Source organism: Camelina sativa, chromosome 1 (genome assembly GCF_030686135.1).
Source record: "Camelina sativa cultivar CO46 ecotype springtype chromosome 1, ASM3068613v1".
NCBI lineage: Eukaryota > Viridiplantae > Streptophyta > Magnoliopsida > Brassicales > Brassicaceae > Camelina > Camelina sativa.
The window spans coordinates 1791967-1809466 of NC_141880.1; the positions used below are offsets into that span (position 1 = coordinate 1791967).

Here is a 17500-nt window from a genome sequence, read left to right on the forward strand (position 1 = left end):
ATTAACAAAGTTGAACCACCAATAGGAAGATGTGCGTCGATGAAGTTGCGCAACTCCATCAAATAGATTGGGAAACTGGTCGTTTTATGCTTCGCATTAATTAAGGATAAGAGCAAATAACATCCCAAGTAGTATCTGTATTCTCAGTTTAGAGACGAAATAATTAAAAGTCTACTTGAACTAAAAATATTCAATTCCTGATAAGACTTCTGATTTTATTATTTTGTTTTGAATAACCTCGCTGATTTAAATATGTGATCTAATTAATCTAGCAATACAAGCAAACTGTACTTTCCAACTGTCATTTACAGTTTTTTATTTTTAGTTAAGCATAATAATTTTTGTGAGTTTTTCTATGGAGTACTACTGCATAGACATGATCAGCAATCGTACAGAGTTTTTTGAGTTTTTTTCTATGGAGTACTGCTAAGTTTTTTCTTTAATTTATGACTTTCTATCAGAGATTAGTCTCTTTTTTTTTTCTTTTTCTTTTCAAACAGTCTAGCAATTATAAAACGATCGGAATAACATTACAATGATGGTACGAGCACGAATCCATTATTGCACCATAACTGCAGTAGATAGATGGCATAACAGTAAATAACAACGTCAACGCTTCTAAATAAATCCATATAAAGAGAAACCATAGCTATCAGAGTCGTCTCTCTATCCCTCTTGTTCTTGTTCTTCAGCTCGGTTCAATTCTAGTTTTTGGAGATACTTTGACTGAAAAAAGGGAGGGAGAGAGTAGTAGTATTGAGAAAGGATTATTATTGGTAAACAAGGAAGAGAGTGCAACTACAAGTACTCCACTTCTTTTCTTCACCACTTTCATCATCGTCTCTGCGTCTTTCTCCTTTGGCGTTGCCGTATGTTCCCATCTCTCTCCCTTTCTAAATTTTGATTTGGTTACTTCTATTTTTGATAAATTTTTTTTAAAAGTCAACTGGTATTGAGAACTGGCTCATGTTTCTCTTTATAGAACTTTAATATTTTGATCGATCTCTTTAGACCCATCACCATGATACATAATCTTCTATCGTACCAACAGTTGACAAAATTCTAAAACCCGCCATCGCCATGATATAGAACATCATGATATAGAATGGTTGCTTCTTCTTCTTTCTTTTTTTTTTTTTTTTTTTTTTTTGTCAAACGATATACAGCAAAACCTCTATAAATTAATAATGTTGGGACCAAGACATTTTATTAACTTATAGTGTAAATTAATAATTATTAATTTATAGATATTTTTTTAATAGTTTAACTTTTTAAAAATATGAATTGAGACAATTTTAACAATAATTTCGGATATTCAAAATTTTATGGTATTAGAATTGAATTTGTAATATTTAGAAAACATTATTAATAATAAATTACAAATACAATAGACAAATTCACTTATACACATGACATACATAAAATTAAATTTATGAATAATAATATAGATTTTTGTATTTTAATAGTCAATCAAACTATCAAAATGTAAATGATGGATATCTAAAAATTGAAAACTTAAAAAAATGTAGTTATATTTATGACATTTTACAAAATATTTTCTATCATTATAGTTTGAAAATACAACGTAACAATTGTTTTGTAGATATGAGCTTTAGGAAAAACATACATTATATATTTTTTTCTTTACATACATTATATATATATATATATATGTAAATTTACATTATTATTAATTTATGATATTATTGGGACCATATTTTATATGGGGATTTCAGAAAAATTATTGTCTTATTATCTTATCGAATTTTGTTATTTTTTACACTGGTCCAACTTGGGACTAACAAAATTTATTAATTTATATTGTTTGTTAATTTATAGAGTATTAATTTATAGATGTTTTACTGTAGAATGGTTGCTCTATTTTTTTATATATATTTAATACTTAGTTTCTCTATGTTTTGGAGTATTCCAAATAGCATTTTTCGAAAATCATATCAGAATAGGTTTTGCAAAGAAATATTCCAACTGTGTTAACTTGCATGTATCTTCAATTACTTTTTGATGAGAATCAGTTAGGGCATACTGCTGGTACAATGGCCTTCATTATGGAAGATCTTGATCTTAATATCGCGCAAGTAAGTCTCTCTTTAACTAAGTTCATAACTATTTCTGATACGTTTTAACAAATAAAAAAAGTTCAGTTTTATTAATATTTTATTTTCGCAGTTTTCTGTATTTGGTTCGCTATTGACGTTTGGAGGAATGATAGGCGCAATATTTAGCGCCACCATTGCAGATTCATTTGGTCGTAAAATGGTTAGTTTTTTTTTTGAAAAAGGGCAAAAAATGGTTAGTTAGATATATATTATTCTAAATTCACCCCCAACATATTCCTTATTTAAACCTCTAATCCATTTTTATTAATGTTTTCGTTCTAAAATATTTTCTTAAGACTTTGTGGATCGCGGATGTGTTCTGCATAATAAGTGGATGGCTTGCAATTGCACTAGCCAAGGTTTCTTCACTAATATTCCTTTAGTATTAATTATTACTTTAAAAGCTTACTCTCTGATATCGAATATTTTTTTGCTAGCGTAGAATATTATTTGGCTGGACTTGGGACGATTCTTTGTGGGAGTTGGAGTTGGTCTCCTTAGCTACGTGGTACTTTTTTTTTTCGGTTCTGAATATAAATTTTCTAATTACCATCCCTAAACCGTTATTTATTTATTTTTTTTGTTGGTTGTAGATATCTCTAAACTTCTAAACTTTTAATAACGCTGGTTTATATATATATATATATATATATATATATATTTTATAGGTTCCTATATATATCGCAGAAATAGCTCCCAAAAATGTGCGAGGCACTTTTACATTTAGCAATCAGGTTAAGTAAAATTTATAGTAGTTATTTTATAATCAAACTTATATATATACTGATAATGTTTAGCTATTTACAGCTGTTGCAAAACTGTGGGCTCGCAATCGCGTATTACCTTGGAAATTTCATGTCATGGAGAACGATTGCCCTAATCGGTGATTCAATCTCATATACTTTTTATTTCTTTTTCTCCAAATTTCATTTCCGATAATTAAATTAAATTTCTGAAATAATAAAACTGTTTCACTAGAGATTTTAACGTCTTTCAGGCATATCTCCATGCTTGATACAACTTTTTGGGTTGTTCTTCATTCCTGAATCTCCAAGATGGCTGGTTCGTTATATATATGGTACTGTCTATTTTTGTAAAAAAAAATTACAAATGTAAAATATATAACGTCATTAATTAATTATTGTAGGCAAAAGAATGCCGCGACGAAGAATGTGAGGTTGTTCTTCAGAAATTAAGAGGAGAAGAAGCTGATATTAAAAAAGAAACTCGAGAAATCATGGTACATATAAACGTTTAATATTTTATGAAAATTAGTATTAACATGACGTCTCATTTTGATTACATTTTAAAACTTTTTTACTATCGCTTGTTTCATATTTTGATTACATTTAAAAACCTTTTTACTATCGCTTGTTTTATAAGATATAGTTTTTTTATATTTTCTACATTCAACTTTTTGCTCATTTATAAACTAATTTTGCAGATTTCTGTTGATGCTTCCGCGAATATCAGCATGCGTAGTCTTTTCAAAAGGAAATATACTCGTCAACTTACGGTATGCAAATGGGTTTTGTTCATTAGCAACAAAAGATTAATATTACCAGAGTAATTTAAATGACGTATAATTAGTTAAAGTGATTTTTTTTTGTGGTTACTAAATTTAGATCGGGATAGGTTTGATGCTTCTGCAACAGTTAAGTGGAAGCGCAGGATTATCTTATTACGTAGGCAGCATATTTGATCTTGCGGGTAAAATTTATCAATTTTTCATCTAGATCTATTATATCTTTCTTATTATATGATCATTACGTAACTAAATTTATGGTTTTTATAAAAAAAGGTTTTCCTTCTCGGATTGGGATGACGGTGTTGTCTATTGTCGTGGTACGTATATTATGTAACTTTCTTCGATTTGATTTTATGAAATTGTAACCGCAATTCCCCCAGTAAACATCATGCATTGATTATGTATGATAGGTACCAAAAGCTATATTGGGTCTGATACTTGTGGAACGATGGGGACGACGGCCACTTCTTATGGTCATAACATTTTTTATTGTTTTAATTTATTAACTACGTGTTGTACATAAAACAAAAATGATTAATTACGTTTATAAATATATATAAAAAAATTAATGTACAAATTTGCAGGTATCTGCATTGGGTTTATGTTTAGGTTGTATCTTTCTTGCAGTAGCGTTCGCACTGAAAGGTGTCCCTGGGATTGTAAATGTTACTCCCACTTTGGCATTTATAGGAATATTGGTAAGTGAAATCCAATTAATGCAATTTCAAAATAAAAAGTCATGCTTTTCATTTATTTAAATAATTAAAAATAACCTGATATAATTAAACCGATGACACTGTATTGAGTATTTAAGTGATATAAATATTCTACAGAAATATCAAAATGTGATTTTACTAAAATAATAAATAAATATCCAAACAGACATATAGTATGATGTTCGCGGCTGGATTAGGAGGGCTACCATGGATTATAATGTCTGAGGTATATGCACATTTTATTTACTTTTGGCATGCTTAAGCAAAGTTATTTCTGACTTCTTATGTTGACATTTAAATTGTTCAATATATTCGTTATATTATTGTTTAGATATTCCCGATGAACATGAAAGTGGTAGCTGGGAGTTTAATAACCATAACGAACTGGTTTACTGGTTGGATCGTCAGCTACAGTTTCAATTTCATGCTTCTTTGGAGCCAAACCGGTACGTCAAAACTATTCCAGAAGCACTAAACCGGTTTATGAAATTTTAGATGTCTTTGTATCTTGATTTAATTTTGTAAATTCGAATTGCAGGGACTTTTAGTATATTCGCCATGATAACTGGAGTAACGGTTGTATTCGCATGGTGGATGGTGCCAGAAACTCGAGGTTTAACCTTAGAAGAAATCCAACTTCGCCGGTCCTAATTAATTAATACTTCGAGTTATCTTAAATGTCTAATACAAAATGTTTGGGGAACAAAAAATAAACAGTCCTAAATGGTCTCCACGTTGAGTACCATAATGCTTAAATTTTTGTTGCTTCACAAGAGTTTCTATATTCACTACTTGTATTTTCTATTTTTCTTTCATCTTTGCTTTGCATGTAATTTTCAAAAATAAAAATTATCGTGAAAAAAGCATGATGAATAATTTTTTTTTAATTTTTTTTTAAACAAAACAGTCCTTCAAAACGTGCGTATATATATCAATGTAAAGTGATTATGGTCTAAGTTCTATGTAAGGTCATGTTACCCATGATGCAGACAGTTGTGCAATAATCTTTTTTGTTTGTCAAACCAAACTTCCTTGGTATAGGAAGGCCCACCGAACTTCGTCTCAGGTTAATTAGATCGTGAAAAGTCGAGCCAACCCAACCAAAATCTTCTGACATAAAAAGTGAAAATAGTACAATGATTTGATCATGTGATATAAAGGTGACGTTCTCGCATGCACGTTTCTTGGTCCAAAACTTACAATCTTTTAGCCTCGTGGTACCTTTCGTTTTCCGTCCAGGTTCAGTGAATGATATAGTTTTTTTTTTGCCTAAGTACAACTAATTCGTTCTATTAATATGCAATACGTATTGTATAATGGACTCACCCTATCTAGTTTTGAGACTTATTAATATACTGTATATATCACTATCAAAAATATGTAAATAATATTTGCAAAGACACTGCCAATAGATAATAATTTTTATATTTGTTTACAAAAAAAAAACAATTTAACATGGTATTATACAATGTAATATTCATTTAGGTTGTCCCTGTAAGCGAAGCTTGCAATTCTTCTAGTGACTGTCCTTTGGTCTCCGGGACGAGCATCCAAATAAAAATCAATGACATTCCCCCAACCATCGCAAATATGTAAAATGTTCCTATTTTTATCGAAAACAACATAACTGAAATTAGAGAATGTAATTTAGCAAACTAAAACTAAATAAAAACTAGATTGTAAGTTAAAACCATCTTTCTAGTTTGTAATTTACCCTATCTATCTATTGTTTACTTTATGTTCGGATTAGAATTAGATTGGTTTTGTTTAAGGCGACTCTTTATATCCTTTCAAACCTTACATATTCGAATTAATTGGGAAAATATTAGAGAAAATAAAGGACTTTGAGCGCTCCATTCAAACATAAAGTTGAAAGCGTAACTCACGAACCACCCAGTGGTCCACGATGTTAATGCGACGATTGTCCCTGCTGAAACTTTTATATTTATTGGAAATATCTGCAGTAAAAAGAAAAAAAAAAACAATACGAGCGTTTTATTGTTTTATAAATAAAATGGTTGATTATTACTTATTCTAGTGTTTACAAAATTAAAGTAAATGCTTCACCTCAGACATAATGACCCAAGGTAGCCCTCCTATACCGATTGCAAAAAATCCAAAGTAGACCTAACCAAAATAATCGATTTAGATTCAGAATTATTACTATAAATAAATACAAAAAGGTATGATAAGTTATATACGAATGATTGTTTTTTTTTTTTTTTTTTTTGTCAAACACGAATGATCGTTTCAAAATTGAATTATTTTACCAGAATGTTTATGAAGACTAAAGCTGGAATCAGTTCAGGAAGCAAATTCATTTCCTGTTCATTCCCATGTCAGAAAGGAATTAAATTAATAATATCCTGTATAAATATTATTAATTGGATTGTGTAATATTTAAACTGTTATTACAATCTAATTAAGGGTAATATTATTAGACCTGTAACGTGAAGCTAACCCCAATAAGCAAGGACCCGATGGATATTCCTACAGCAGAAGCCTACAATAATGTTTACAAGTACATAAAAAGTTAATTACACGAAACATATATATTACAGTAATAATTATTGTACAATGGTATGTATATACTAATTAAGTTATTTAACTGTGTCTTTCTAACCAATAGGAGTGGTCGTCTTCCCCATTTATCCACAAGTATCATACCAATCAAAGCTTTTGGGATCTAGAGAGAGTAAAAAAAAAAATCATAAACGGTATAATCAAATATAGATTTGAGAAAATTAATGTAAAGGTACGCACCACGAAGACACCAAATATCATTGACCCAAGTCTCTCTGAAAAACCTGTTTAAAAGATGCAAAAACATGCATATATATTGCCGATGATAATCATAAACAAAATACTAATACGACTTTAAAAATTCTAACCAGCTTTTCTAAATAGGGCATTTGAGTAAAATGTGATACCGCTAGCTCCAGATAATTGTTGTATCAACATTAGACCGATTCCAATCTGCATTTGTAAATAAAATTAAAAGGTATAGTTATGTAAATAAATCATTACTTCCATCAACTGTAGAATCATAGTATATAAATAGCTTTTTCACTCTGAACTTCTCTATATATGTTAGCATACCACAAGAGTTCGTCTGTACTTCTTCTGAAACATGTCACAGAAACTGGACTTTGAATCTTCTTCAAGCATTTTTGTCATAACCTATAGTATATAATAAAAAATATATATAATTATGAGTACTGCATAAAGAAGATATACTGATAATTTAATTTGATAACAGATACCTGAATTTCAGCGGATTCACCTGAAACATCAGTGTCTTTTCCTCTAAGTCGATGCAAAGAACTTTCTACTTCTTTGCCTGAACCGACTTTAGCCTGAAATATATATATATATATATATATATATATATATTATATATAATGATTGAAGTAAAACTTATATATACTTATGTCAAATTTTATATCTATATTAAATGTATAAGAAAATAAAATACTAACCAACCATCTTGGAGACTCCGGTATAAAGTATATACCGATCAGTTGAATGAAACATGGAAGAGCACCTGGACCAGAACTTAAGTAAAACCAATTTGTATATATAGTACAGTATATGTCTTTAATAGAATACTGAAATAAACAAAAGTTAAGTATTATTGGAAAAATAAAATAATGGAATGAATGTCTTACGACGCTATAATTCGTTACCTATAATAGCCAGTATCCGCCAATTAATTACAGTCCCAAAAAAATATACCAGTGAGAGTTCAATGTTTAGAAGAAGCTACAAAGCCAAAAATGGTACTGGTTGGCTACAATAGAAATGAAAAAAACAAGCGTTGATGGTAATAGACTGAACTTCTTACTTCTTACCTGGGTTGAAGAAGTAAATGCACCGCGAACATGTTTTGGTGTGATTTCCGCAATGTAGACAGGGACCTTGTGTTTGAATTAATATGATAATATTTGTTTTGAGAAATGTGAAATAAGATAGAAGTTATATAAAATATATAGGAAAAACGTCTTTTTCATACCAGGACAATTACGATATGTTGAATTCATACATCAGACTATTGACTGTGCTTAAACATACATTAGTTTTAAAATATCTGAATTTCATACATGAACTTTTGATTTTTTGTCTAAATATACATAAACTTTCGATTTTGTGCCTAAATATACATAAACGTGTTTAATGAGTAATTATGTTAGTTTTTCCGTTAATTCACTATGACGTGGAATCCACGTGTACAGAAATATTGAAACTACGTCGGTTTTGGGTTATGTTGGAAGATTAAAAATTGAAGCAAATCGACTAAGGCTACCATCAAACCTAAGACCTTCAACATACAAAGGAAAGTTATATACCATTGAGTTACATAAGCTATTGTTACAATTACAACGAATATCTATATATAATAATAATAATAGTGGTTCAACTTCTTCTCTCTAACCCCACATTTTCGTGAACCTGCCTCTCTTCCTTCTCTGTTTTCCGGCGAGTTTCTCCTGATGAGTACAGGTTTCCTTCGGTTATTAAAGCCTGTGCGAAGATTGGAGAATTGGTTTATGAACAAATGCTGGAGATGGATTTTGAATCGGATTTGTATGTAGGTAATGCACTTGTGGATATGTATGCCATAATGAGATTTTTGGGTAGAGATTTTGTGTCTTGGAACAGTTTGATTTCTGGGTATAGTTCCCATGGTTACTACGAGGAAGAAGATGTGGGGTTAGATTGAAGAAGATGAACCGCCATTGTTATTTATATATATATATATATATTTGTTGAATTGACAACAAAAGCTTCTGTAGCTTAGTGGTATTTAACTTTCTTCTGTATGTAAAAGGTCTTGGGTTTGATGGTAGCCTTAATCGATTTGCTTCAGTTTTTTATTTTCCAACATAACCCAAAACGACGTCGTTTCAATATTTCTGTACATGTGGATTCCACGTCATAGTGACTAAACGGAAATACTAACAGTATGTATATTTAGACAAAAAATTAAAAGTTCATGTATGAAATTCAAATATTTTAAAACTAATATTTGTTTAAGCACAGTCAATAGTCTGATGTATGAATTCAACATATTGTAATTGTCTAGGTATGAAAAAGACGTTTTTCCAAAATATATAATGTAGTATACAAATAAATTATAATTACCACGTAGCTAATCAAGCCAACTCCTATGCCCAAGGAAATTCTTCCCAAGTCCAACCAGAAGACATTCTTTTTTGTTTCCACAAAATTCAAAAATCTATGATTAGATATTTTGACGTATTTATTTATTTATATAGAAATCAGTTATAAGTGTTTTAGGTATTTCCACCTTTGCGAAAGCAATGGAGAGCCAGCCAAAAATGCAGAACAAATCACATGTCCACAATGTCTTTAATTGTTAACCACAAACACACGCACACACAAGAAATTAGAGAAAGAAAGAAAGAATATAAATTAGAATCTAGCTAGCTAGTGCTACGAAAATTACTTTCTTAGCTAGTACCAAAAATAAACAACAGCATAGTTCAATGTACTATGATTACTCACTCGTCTTCTGCCGAGGATCATTGACAATTGACCGCTGAACAAGGCACCCACCGCACCTCCCAAGTTCAGGAAAGAACCAAACGCTGAAAACTGCACAAAAAAAATAAAAATAATAGTAATAATCTTTATAAACAATAACCCTTTTTCAAAAGAATTTGTCAAAACTCAAAAGTACCATATTCGATAACTAGAATAATCGAACAAATTTACTAATATAAATTTAAAACATTAATTAGCTATATACTTTATTGAAAGCAGTCTTTTTTTTTGTTTGTGTGAACCAAAGCAGCTACGTATACATCACATTTCCAATGTAACTTACGTATGACAGTTGCAGCATCTCCCTAAAAGTGTGCGTACAGGTGTCTCTCAAAAGATATTTCCTAGCAAGTTTTCTGTACTCATAACTTTATACCACAATAAATAGTAATACTAACAATTATTAAGTATACAGAAGAACCACAGTTTCTCTACTACGATTTCTTTATATAGACGAGCCTTATGTGTTAGGGTCTGATGGTTTATACGGAGAGTAATAATCACTAATCAGGCAAGAAAATTTACAATCAGCTGATGTTTCATACAATAATTATGAACTGTGTGCAACTGTGCATTGCATGCATGATTAATTGGGCATTAAATAAGCCGTGATAAAAATAATTAAAAAAGATAAATACTTGTGCCATAGAAAGATCTAACTCCTTCATCATTGCGGTCTCAGCGCCTGAAGTATAACCATTCTAAAAACCCGATATGTTAAATCAGTCTGATTAATTAAGAAGACATTACATGCAATGCAATAAGATTAATTCATCAATAAAATAAAATAAAATAAAATATATTAAGAGTAAAGATTGAAAATTAAGAAACTCACAGCACATCCATAGCTGAAGGAACTACAGACGGCGACAAAAGTGCTGAAGATAACACAAGTTGTGATACGAGGATTATCTCTGTCGTTTTGATGCCGAAGAAGAAGTCCTTCCTCCATCACCACTCTTAATCTCTCTTCTCTTTCAGTTTCTCTCCCAAGAACAGCAAGAAATCTTCTTGATTTGATATAATAAACAGAGGATGATTAGAGAGAGAGAGAGAGGAGAGAGTGTTTTAATTTACGTCTGTGGTTCAAACACTTCTTTATTTATTAAAACACGATTTCGAATTTCTATTTTTTTTTTCTTCAACCAATTATTATTATCTTGAGAGCTAGGTAGCGAGATGTAACATCAAAATTATTGAAGAAGAAGAAAAAGACCGATCAGGATACTTTGCAACATAGGACGGACACCTCAATGCCAAATAAATTTATAACTACAGGGGTAAAAACAAAACAAAAATGGCTAGGCCCAAAAAACAAAAGAATCGTACAACTTGTATTGAGCACGTATAATGAGCCAAGTTCACTTGGGATACATTCAAAGTTGTCATTATTATCTTACGATTCACAAAGAGACAACCCCTAACTCGAAATTGTTGAAAAATAGTACATGTACATCCTTTGAAAACCGAAAAAATAAAAGAAATACTACTGTCTATATATTTAAGAGCAGATGAGATTGCATAATCAGCGATAAACTCGGCTTTTAATGTACCAGCTACTGTACCGGTTGTTATTTAATGAAAACAATCTTGAGAGAGAAGATAAAACGCAGCGTTTTTATAAAGTTTGTAAACTTTTTTACCCATGATCTGAAACACGACAAAACGATCAACCAAAACATATATACTACCGTTCTACGCAAATCCGTTTTAGAAACTGTCGAATCTGTGTAACAAAGATATGCCCCATATTATACGTTCTTCCATTGATTTGTATTTTTATTATCTGTCAGATATATATGCCCCATGTACCAAAAATCTGGTGGATACTGAATGTAAAGTAAATAAGTGTAAAAAAAAAAAAAAAAAACAACAACTAGAGCATCGCATATCCGAAATAAAAGAGTAGGGTGATTATATATTTCCGAGAAATAGAGAACAATTTACAAATGGGCATGTATCCTAGTTGTGAGACATTCATTTGTTGTCCAAATACTAAGATAAGCCATTGTTTTGGCAAAGGTATAATAGTATATATTAATATATATAACACTATCAAGAATATGCGAATAAATTTTATATATTTTTTTCATAAACAATATATTAATAATATATTACAACGTAAATGTGTATTTAGTTTGTCCCGGTAAGGGAAGCTTGTAACTCTTCCAGTGATTTTCCTTTCGTTTCCGGTACGACCATCCAAATAAATATCAATGACAGTCCTCCCACAGCCGCGAATATATAAAACGTTCCTATTTAAATTATAAATAATCAACAAAACAATACGCAAAGTCAGCTTATTGAATTTAATCAAACAAAACCTGAATCTAATAGATATATTTTCTAAATAAGCATCTTTCATTTCTAAAACTGTCAAAATTTCGAAAACGATTTTTAAAACATGTATTTCTAGTTGTATTTTTACCTTACGTATTTATTCTTATTTTTTATGTGTGGTTAAGTGTTTTTTTTTTTAAGCGACTCTTAAATATTTGTAAGAACTTAACTAAAATCATTATATATAGAGAGAGAATAAGGACCTGGTGCGCTCCATTCGAACATGAAGTTGAAAGCGTAACTCACGAACCACCCACTAGTCCATGAAGTTAACGCTACGATCGTCCCTGCTGAAACTTTTATGTTTATCGGAAAGATCTGCAACAAAAATTAAAAAACAGAAACACAATAAAACCTTTTTTTTCATAAGTAGCTAAACTATTTTATTTTTATTCTACTCTTTATTATACTATAAGATTTCAAAAGAAAAGTTGTTTACCTCAGACATAATGACCCAAGGTAACCCTCCTATACCGATTGCACTAAATCCGAAGTAGACCTAACAAGATTTCATTTAAGATTTGTGATACGAGTTAATACCACAGAAAAATACAAATGTAAAAAGTTATGAATAAGAAAATGAATGATCGTTGATTAAAAAAAAAGCTATAATTTTACCAGAATGTTTACGAAGACGAAAACTCCAGTCAATTCAGGAAGCACATTCATTTGCTGTATTAGAAACAACAATCATAAAGAATTAAAAATCATATTATTAGGTGAGGTATTTTACATTATACGTGTTGATAGTGATCTCATATTAGTCCAATTAATATATACTTAAAACACTATATAACAATGACCTCTTAACAAGCAAAAAAGAAAGAAAAAAAAACCTGTAACGTGAAGCTAACTCCAATAAGCAAGGACCCGATGGACATTCCAACAGCAGAAGCCTACAATAATGCTTATCAAAGATTATATTAATAAATGATTATACTGTCCTGTGCTACAATAATGTTTATCAAAGATTATTTTTCTAACCAATAGGAGTGGTCGTCTTCCCCATCTATCCACAAAAATAAGACCAACCAAAGACTTTGGGATCTACAAAGAGTAAAAGACAACAATCAGTAAAGGTATAATCGAAATAGATTTGAGAAAAATGATTTCAATAAAGAAAATACAATTATAAAATACGCACCACGAACACACCAAATATCATTGATCCAAGTCTCTCAGGAAAGCCTGTTAAAAGAAGCAAAATGCATATTAATATCGATGATTATTATATATTGCTGGTAATAATCATATAGTATATAAATACTAGTCTAAGACTTTGAAACAAAATTCTAACCAGATTTTCTAAATATGGCATTTGAATAATATGTGATGCCGCTAGCTCCACATAGTTGTTGTATCAACATTAGACCAATTCCAACCTGTTTGTTTTTAATATAGAAACCGAATCGTTACTTTCATCAAACGTAAAATGATTAGCTTTTTAACCTTATTGCGCCAATACATGTTACCGTACCACAAGAGTTCGTCTATACTTCTTCTGAAACATGTCACAGAAACTGGACTTTGAATCTTCTTCAAGCATTTTTGTCATAACCTGAACAAAACATAGCAAGCGTATAAAACACTATTACTATCTTTTTTTTTTTTGGGGAAAAAATAACCTCAATTACTTATAAAGAAATTAGACTAAAAATTTAACAAAAAAAAAGATAGAAATTATACAAATAATAAATAAAAGCTAATGTTTGTTAACAAAAAAAAAAATACCTGAATTTCAGCGGATTCACCTGAAACATCAAAGTCTTTCCCTCTAAGTCGATGCAAAGAACTTTCTACTTCTTTGCTTGAACCGACTTTAGCCTGAAAAAAAAAACAATAAAAGTTTTTTTTTTTTAATGATTGAAGTACAAACTATAAATACTTACGTCAAAACTCATAGTCGAAATTCAATATATTAAAGAAAAAAACCAACCAGCCATCTCGGAGATTCCGGTATATAGTATATTCCGATCACTTGAAGGACGCATGGAAGAGCAGCTGAACCGGGTAATGGAGATAAATACAATCGACATTATGTTTGAAAAAACTATACTCGTGTTTTCAATTTGAGATATTACGTTACCTATAATAGCCATTACCCGCCAATTAATTACAGTCCCAAAGAAATAAATCAGGGAAACTCCACTGTTTTGAAGAAGCTATTAAACCAAAAATAAAATAAAAATTGGTTGTTACAATTAAAAGAAAAAAAAACTAACGTTGTATAAAAGAAAAAGATACTAGTATAAAATAATAGAGTTACCTGATTTGAAGCAGTGAATGCACCACGAACATGTTTTGGAGTGATTTCCGCAATATATACAGGGACCTTCGTTTGGGATATTAAAATGGTTGTTTTCAACTTTTCAGTGATGTGTCCAAAATAAAAATACTACTAGATTATGACCGGAGCAAGTTTTTTTTTTAATTTTTTTAATGTACTATTTTAATATTATTTTTGGTAATGTATTCTTTTATTAATTTTATTGATTTAATATATAATTTGTAGTATACGGCACAACAACTTTTTAATACAATCTTAATTAAATCAGTTTGATTCTACATATTCTATATTGGTGATGTTGAAATAGTAAATTAAGGATTTAACCTTTATTGAGGTATTATGTAATATCATATAACTCGTCATGTAATATAACTTGTTTGTATTATTTTGAAAATTTAATATGTTTGTATTTTCAAAATTTTAAATTTTTTATTAAGTTTAGATATATCAGTTATAAATTATAAACTTCTTAAAATTCTATAATTTACTATATACGGTAAATTTACGATATATGCATGTTGAACACACACTTTTTCTATTAATTGAGTAATATATGTTAGTTTGAAAAAATTCAAATCACAATATATGCAGGAAACAATATCTATTTTTTATATTAATTGAGTAATATATGTTCGTTTTAAAAAATTCAAATCACAATATATGCAGGAAACAATATAAATTTTTATCAACTTTATGTATTATATGATGATGCATTATATTTAAATTTTAAAATAAAAAAAGATGCTAGGAGAATAATTTTTTTTAAATATGGAATAAATCTTCTAAATATCTATATTAATTCTAGAATATTATATATATGGAATATTTAAAGTATTTTAATTTTGTTTGGTTATAAGGATAGTAGAGAGAGTTAACTAAACTTGTTTAGATATGAATATAAGCATTAAATGATATTAAATGTAAAAACTTTCCAAAATTAATTTTTGAACAAAAATTGCTGTAAAAATACTAATATATTGATGCTAGTAGATGAAATAACAAAAGCTAAAGTAAATAGAGTAAGTAGTAATTACCACGTAGCTAATCAAGCCCACTCCAATGCCCAAGGAAATTCTTCCCAAGTCCAGCCAGAAGACATTCTTTTTGTTTCCCACATAGTATAATTCAAATCTATTAATTAGATATTTTAAGAACCAAGTTATTAGTATTTAATAAGGGTTTTTATTTCGGATTTATTATACCTTTGCGAAGGCAATGGCGAGCCAGCCAAAAATGCAGAAAAAATCGCAGGTCCACAAAGTCTATAATCGCATCCAAAAAAAAAAGAATATAAATTAGAATCTTTTTTTTTTTTGGTTCAAAAAATTAGAAGAATCTCATACTACGTACTACTAAACACATTTTCAAATAAAAGATTAACATAGTGCATAATTAAATAATTCATTATATGAAAATTAGGGTAAAAACGGTAATGTACTCGTCTTCTGCCGAGGATGACTGCCAATTGACCGCTGAACAAGGCGCCGACCGCACCTCCCACGTTGATGAAGGAACCAAACGCTGCAAACTGTGGGAAACAAATAACAAACAAACAAATTGAGAGTCAAGCACACTTAATTATGTTAGTCATATTTTAAATGCTAATTTTGTTTTGTCTCTATTAAATATTATTATTACAAACACTACATATATATTTAATCACTTGTTTAATTAGATTGTTTATTTCTTAGGTAAGTAAGCGCTCGTGTATTCTTTTGATTAGTTTAAATATCATATGAAATTTGTCAGAAAGCTAGTACCATATTCGATACCTAAAATAATAACGAGATTACTAATATAATTTTAAAATACAGCTATATACTTAATTTTTAACTATATTCATTTTTTTAAATATTAAGTTACGTATCACATATGCATCTCTCAAAGTCGTTTGTGTACAGAACAGAGATGTCTCTCAGTAGTCAAATGTATTTCCCAACAAAGTTTCTATACTCTTAAGTCAAAACTATGAACCACAATTTACTACTACAATTTTCAGTTGCGAAAGCGAGTTATTATTATTTATCAGTGATCAGTGATGTCTTTATACGTAACTGCATACAGATATTATCAATTTCATTATCTTCGTACCAACCTGGCTTGTTGGGTGAGGGTCTCATAGTTTAGAACTCCATACAAAGAAAAAAAATTACAAGCAGCTGATGTTTTAATTCAACAAGTAATTATGCATTTTGAGCATGATTAATTGGGTATTACTACAATATAGTGATAAAAGCTACAAAGGAAAAACAAAAAAAATCGATACTTGTTTATTTTTTGGGGTATCAATGTTAACTGTTAAGTAAAAGATTCGTACCTGTGCCATAGAAAGGTCTAACTCCTTCATGATAGCAGTCTCAGCGCCTGAAGTATAACCAGCCTAACAACGTCCAAGAAATTACAGGAATAACAAAAAATCCATCAAAGAAAAGGAAATCGAGAGTAATTAATTAAAGAGAGAAATTAAGAAACTCACAGCACATCCATAGCTGAAGGAACTACAAACAGCGACAAAAGTGCTGAGAATCACACAAGCTGTTACATGACGATCATCTCTGTCGTTCTGGTGAGGAAGAAGAAGCCCTTCCTCCATGCCTCTGTTCTCCTCCTCCTCCACCACCATTCTTACGATTTTGTTCTCTTTCCAAAGATCTCCCCCCTAGAAAGAAACAAGAATATATCTTCTTGATTTTGATATTGGAGAGAGAGAGAGAGAGAGAGAGAGAGAGAGAGAGAGAGATGAGAGGGAGGGAGAGACAGAGAGTTTACTTGTAAGGTTTAATCACTTCATAATTTGGACAAGTGGGCTTGATATATAGAATTGGGATCTTGAATATAGTATTAACTTACCTTCCAATAATTTCGAGTTTGGTCGTTCCTTTGTACTAAGATAATAATGACAACTTTCTTAAGTGAATTTGGCTCATTATCTGTGCTGGATACAAGT

The 17500-nt window shown here is 30.0% G+C and overlaps 3 protein-coding genes across 36 annotated transcripts; 1 reads left to right on the plus strand and 2 right to left on the minus strand.

Moving 5' to 3' along the window:
* The first annotated feature begins 307 nt into the window (after nt 1–307).
* Nucleotides 308–5248, plus strand: LOC104709140 (sugar transporter ERD6-like 9). The gene is made up of 17 exons (XM_010425822.2): nt 308–869; nt 2034–2096; nt 2188–2277; nt 2414–2476; nt 2560–2625; nt 2786–2851; nt 2925–3000; nt 3115–3179; nt 3265–3357; nt 3562–3633; nt 3743–3827; nt 3919–3962; nt 4056–4118; nt 4230–4343; nt 4528–4587; nt 4693–4807; nt 4900–5248. The coding sequence occupies exons 2-17, from the start codon at nt 2055–2057 to the stop codon at nt 5010–5012; spliced, it is 1227 nt and encodes a 408-aa protein (XP_010424124.2). The 5' UTR covers nt 308–869; nt 2034–2054; the 3' UTR covers nt 5013–5248.
* Nucleotides 5249–5708: 460 nt separating this feature from the next.
* On the minus strand, nt 5709–11816 carry LOC104709246 (sugar transporter ERD6-like 10). Of its 33 annotated transcripts, none has more exons than XR_015564249.1 (18): nt 10762–11048; nt 10565–10627; nt 9888–9977; nt 9670–9729; nt 9504–9569; nt 8213–8278; nt 8048–8123; nt 7841–7905; nt 7645–7717; nt 7461–7541; nt 7253–7337; nt 7125–7168; nt 6985–7047; nt 6805–6864; nt 6632–6685; nt 6429–6488; nt 6248–6319; nt 5709–5964 (listed from the first exon to the last, which is right to left on the minus strand). XR_015564249.1 is itself a non-coding variant. In XM_087461711.1 (18 exons), the coding sequence occupies exons 1-18, from the start codon at nt 10876–10878 to the stop codon at nt 5843–5845; spliced, it is 1380 nt and encodes a 459-aa protein (XP_087317837.1). In that variant the 5' UTR covers nt 10879–11816; the 3' UTR covers nt 5709–5842. The 33 variants fall into 33 exon arrangements, 21 of the variants coding, with proteins under 21 accessions (XP_087317837.1, XP_087318287.1, XP_087317932.1 ...); XR_015564232.1 differs by having other exon boundaries at nt 6163–6319; XR_015564152.1 differs by having other exon boundaries at nt 6252–6319; nt 6971–7047; nt 7625–7717.
* Nucleotides 11817–11937: 121 nt separating this feature from the next.
* Nucleotides 11938–17368, minus strand: LOC104709332 (sugar transporter ERD6-like 11). 2 transcript variants are annotated; one of them, XM_010425988.3, is made up of 18 exons: nt 17030–17368; nt 16871–16933; nt 15992–16081; nt 15756–15815; nt 15588–15653; nt 14533–14598; nt 14353–14428; nt 14203–14267; nt 13998–14090; nt 13744–13824; nt 13564–13648; nt 13411–13454; nt 13251–13313; nt 13103–13162; nt 12885–12938; nt 12706–12765; nt 12470–12584; nt 11938–12181 (listed from the first exon to the last, which is right to left on the minus strand). In XM_010425988.3, exons 1-18 carry the CDS (start codon nt 17174–17176, stop codon nt 12060–12062), a joined length of 1410 nt encoding a protein of 469 aa, XP_010424290.1. In that variant the 5' UTR covers nt 17177–17368; the 3' UTR covers nt 11938–12059. The 2 variants fall into 2 exon arrangements, with proteins under 2 accessions (XP_010424290.1, XP_087317760.1); XM_087461634.1 differs by having other exon boundaries at nt 14533–14631; nt 17030–17342.
* Nucleotides 17369–17500: the final 132 nt, after the last annotated feature.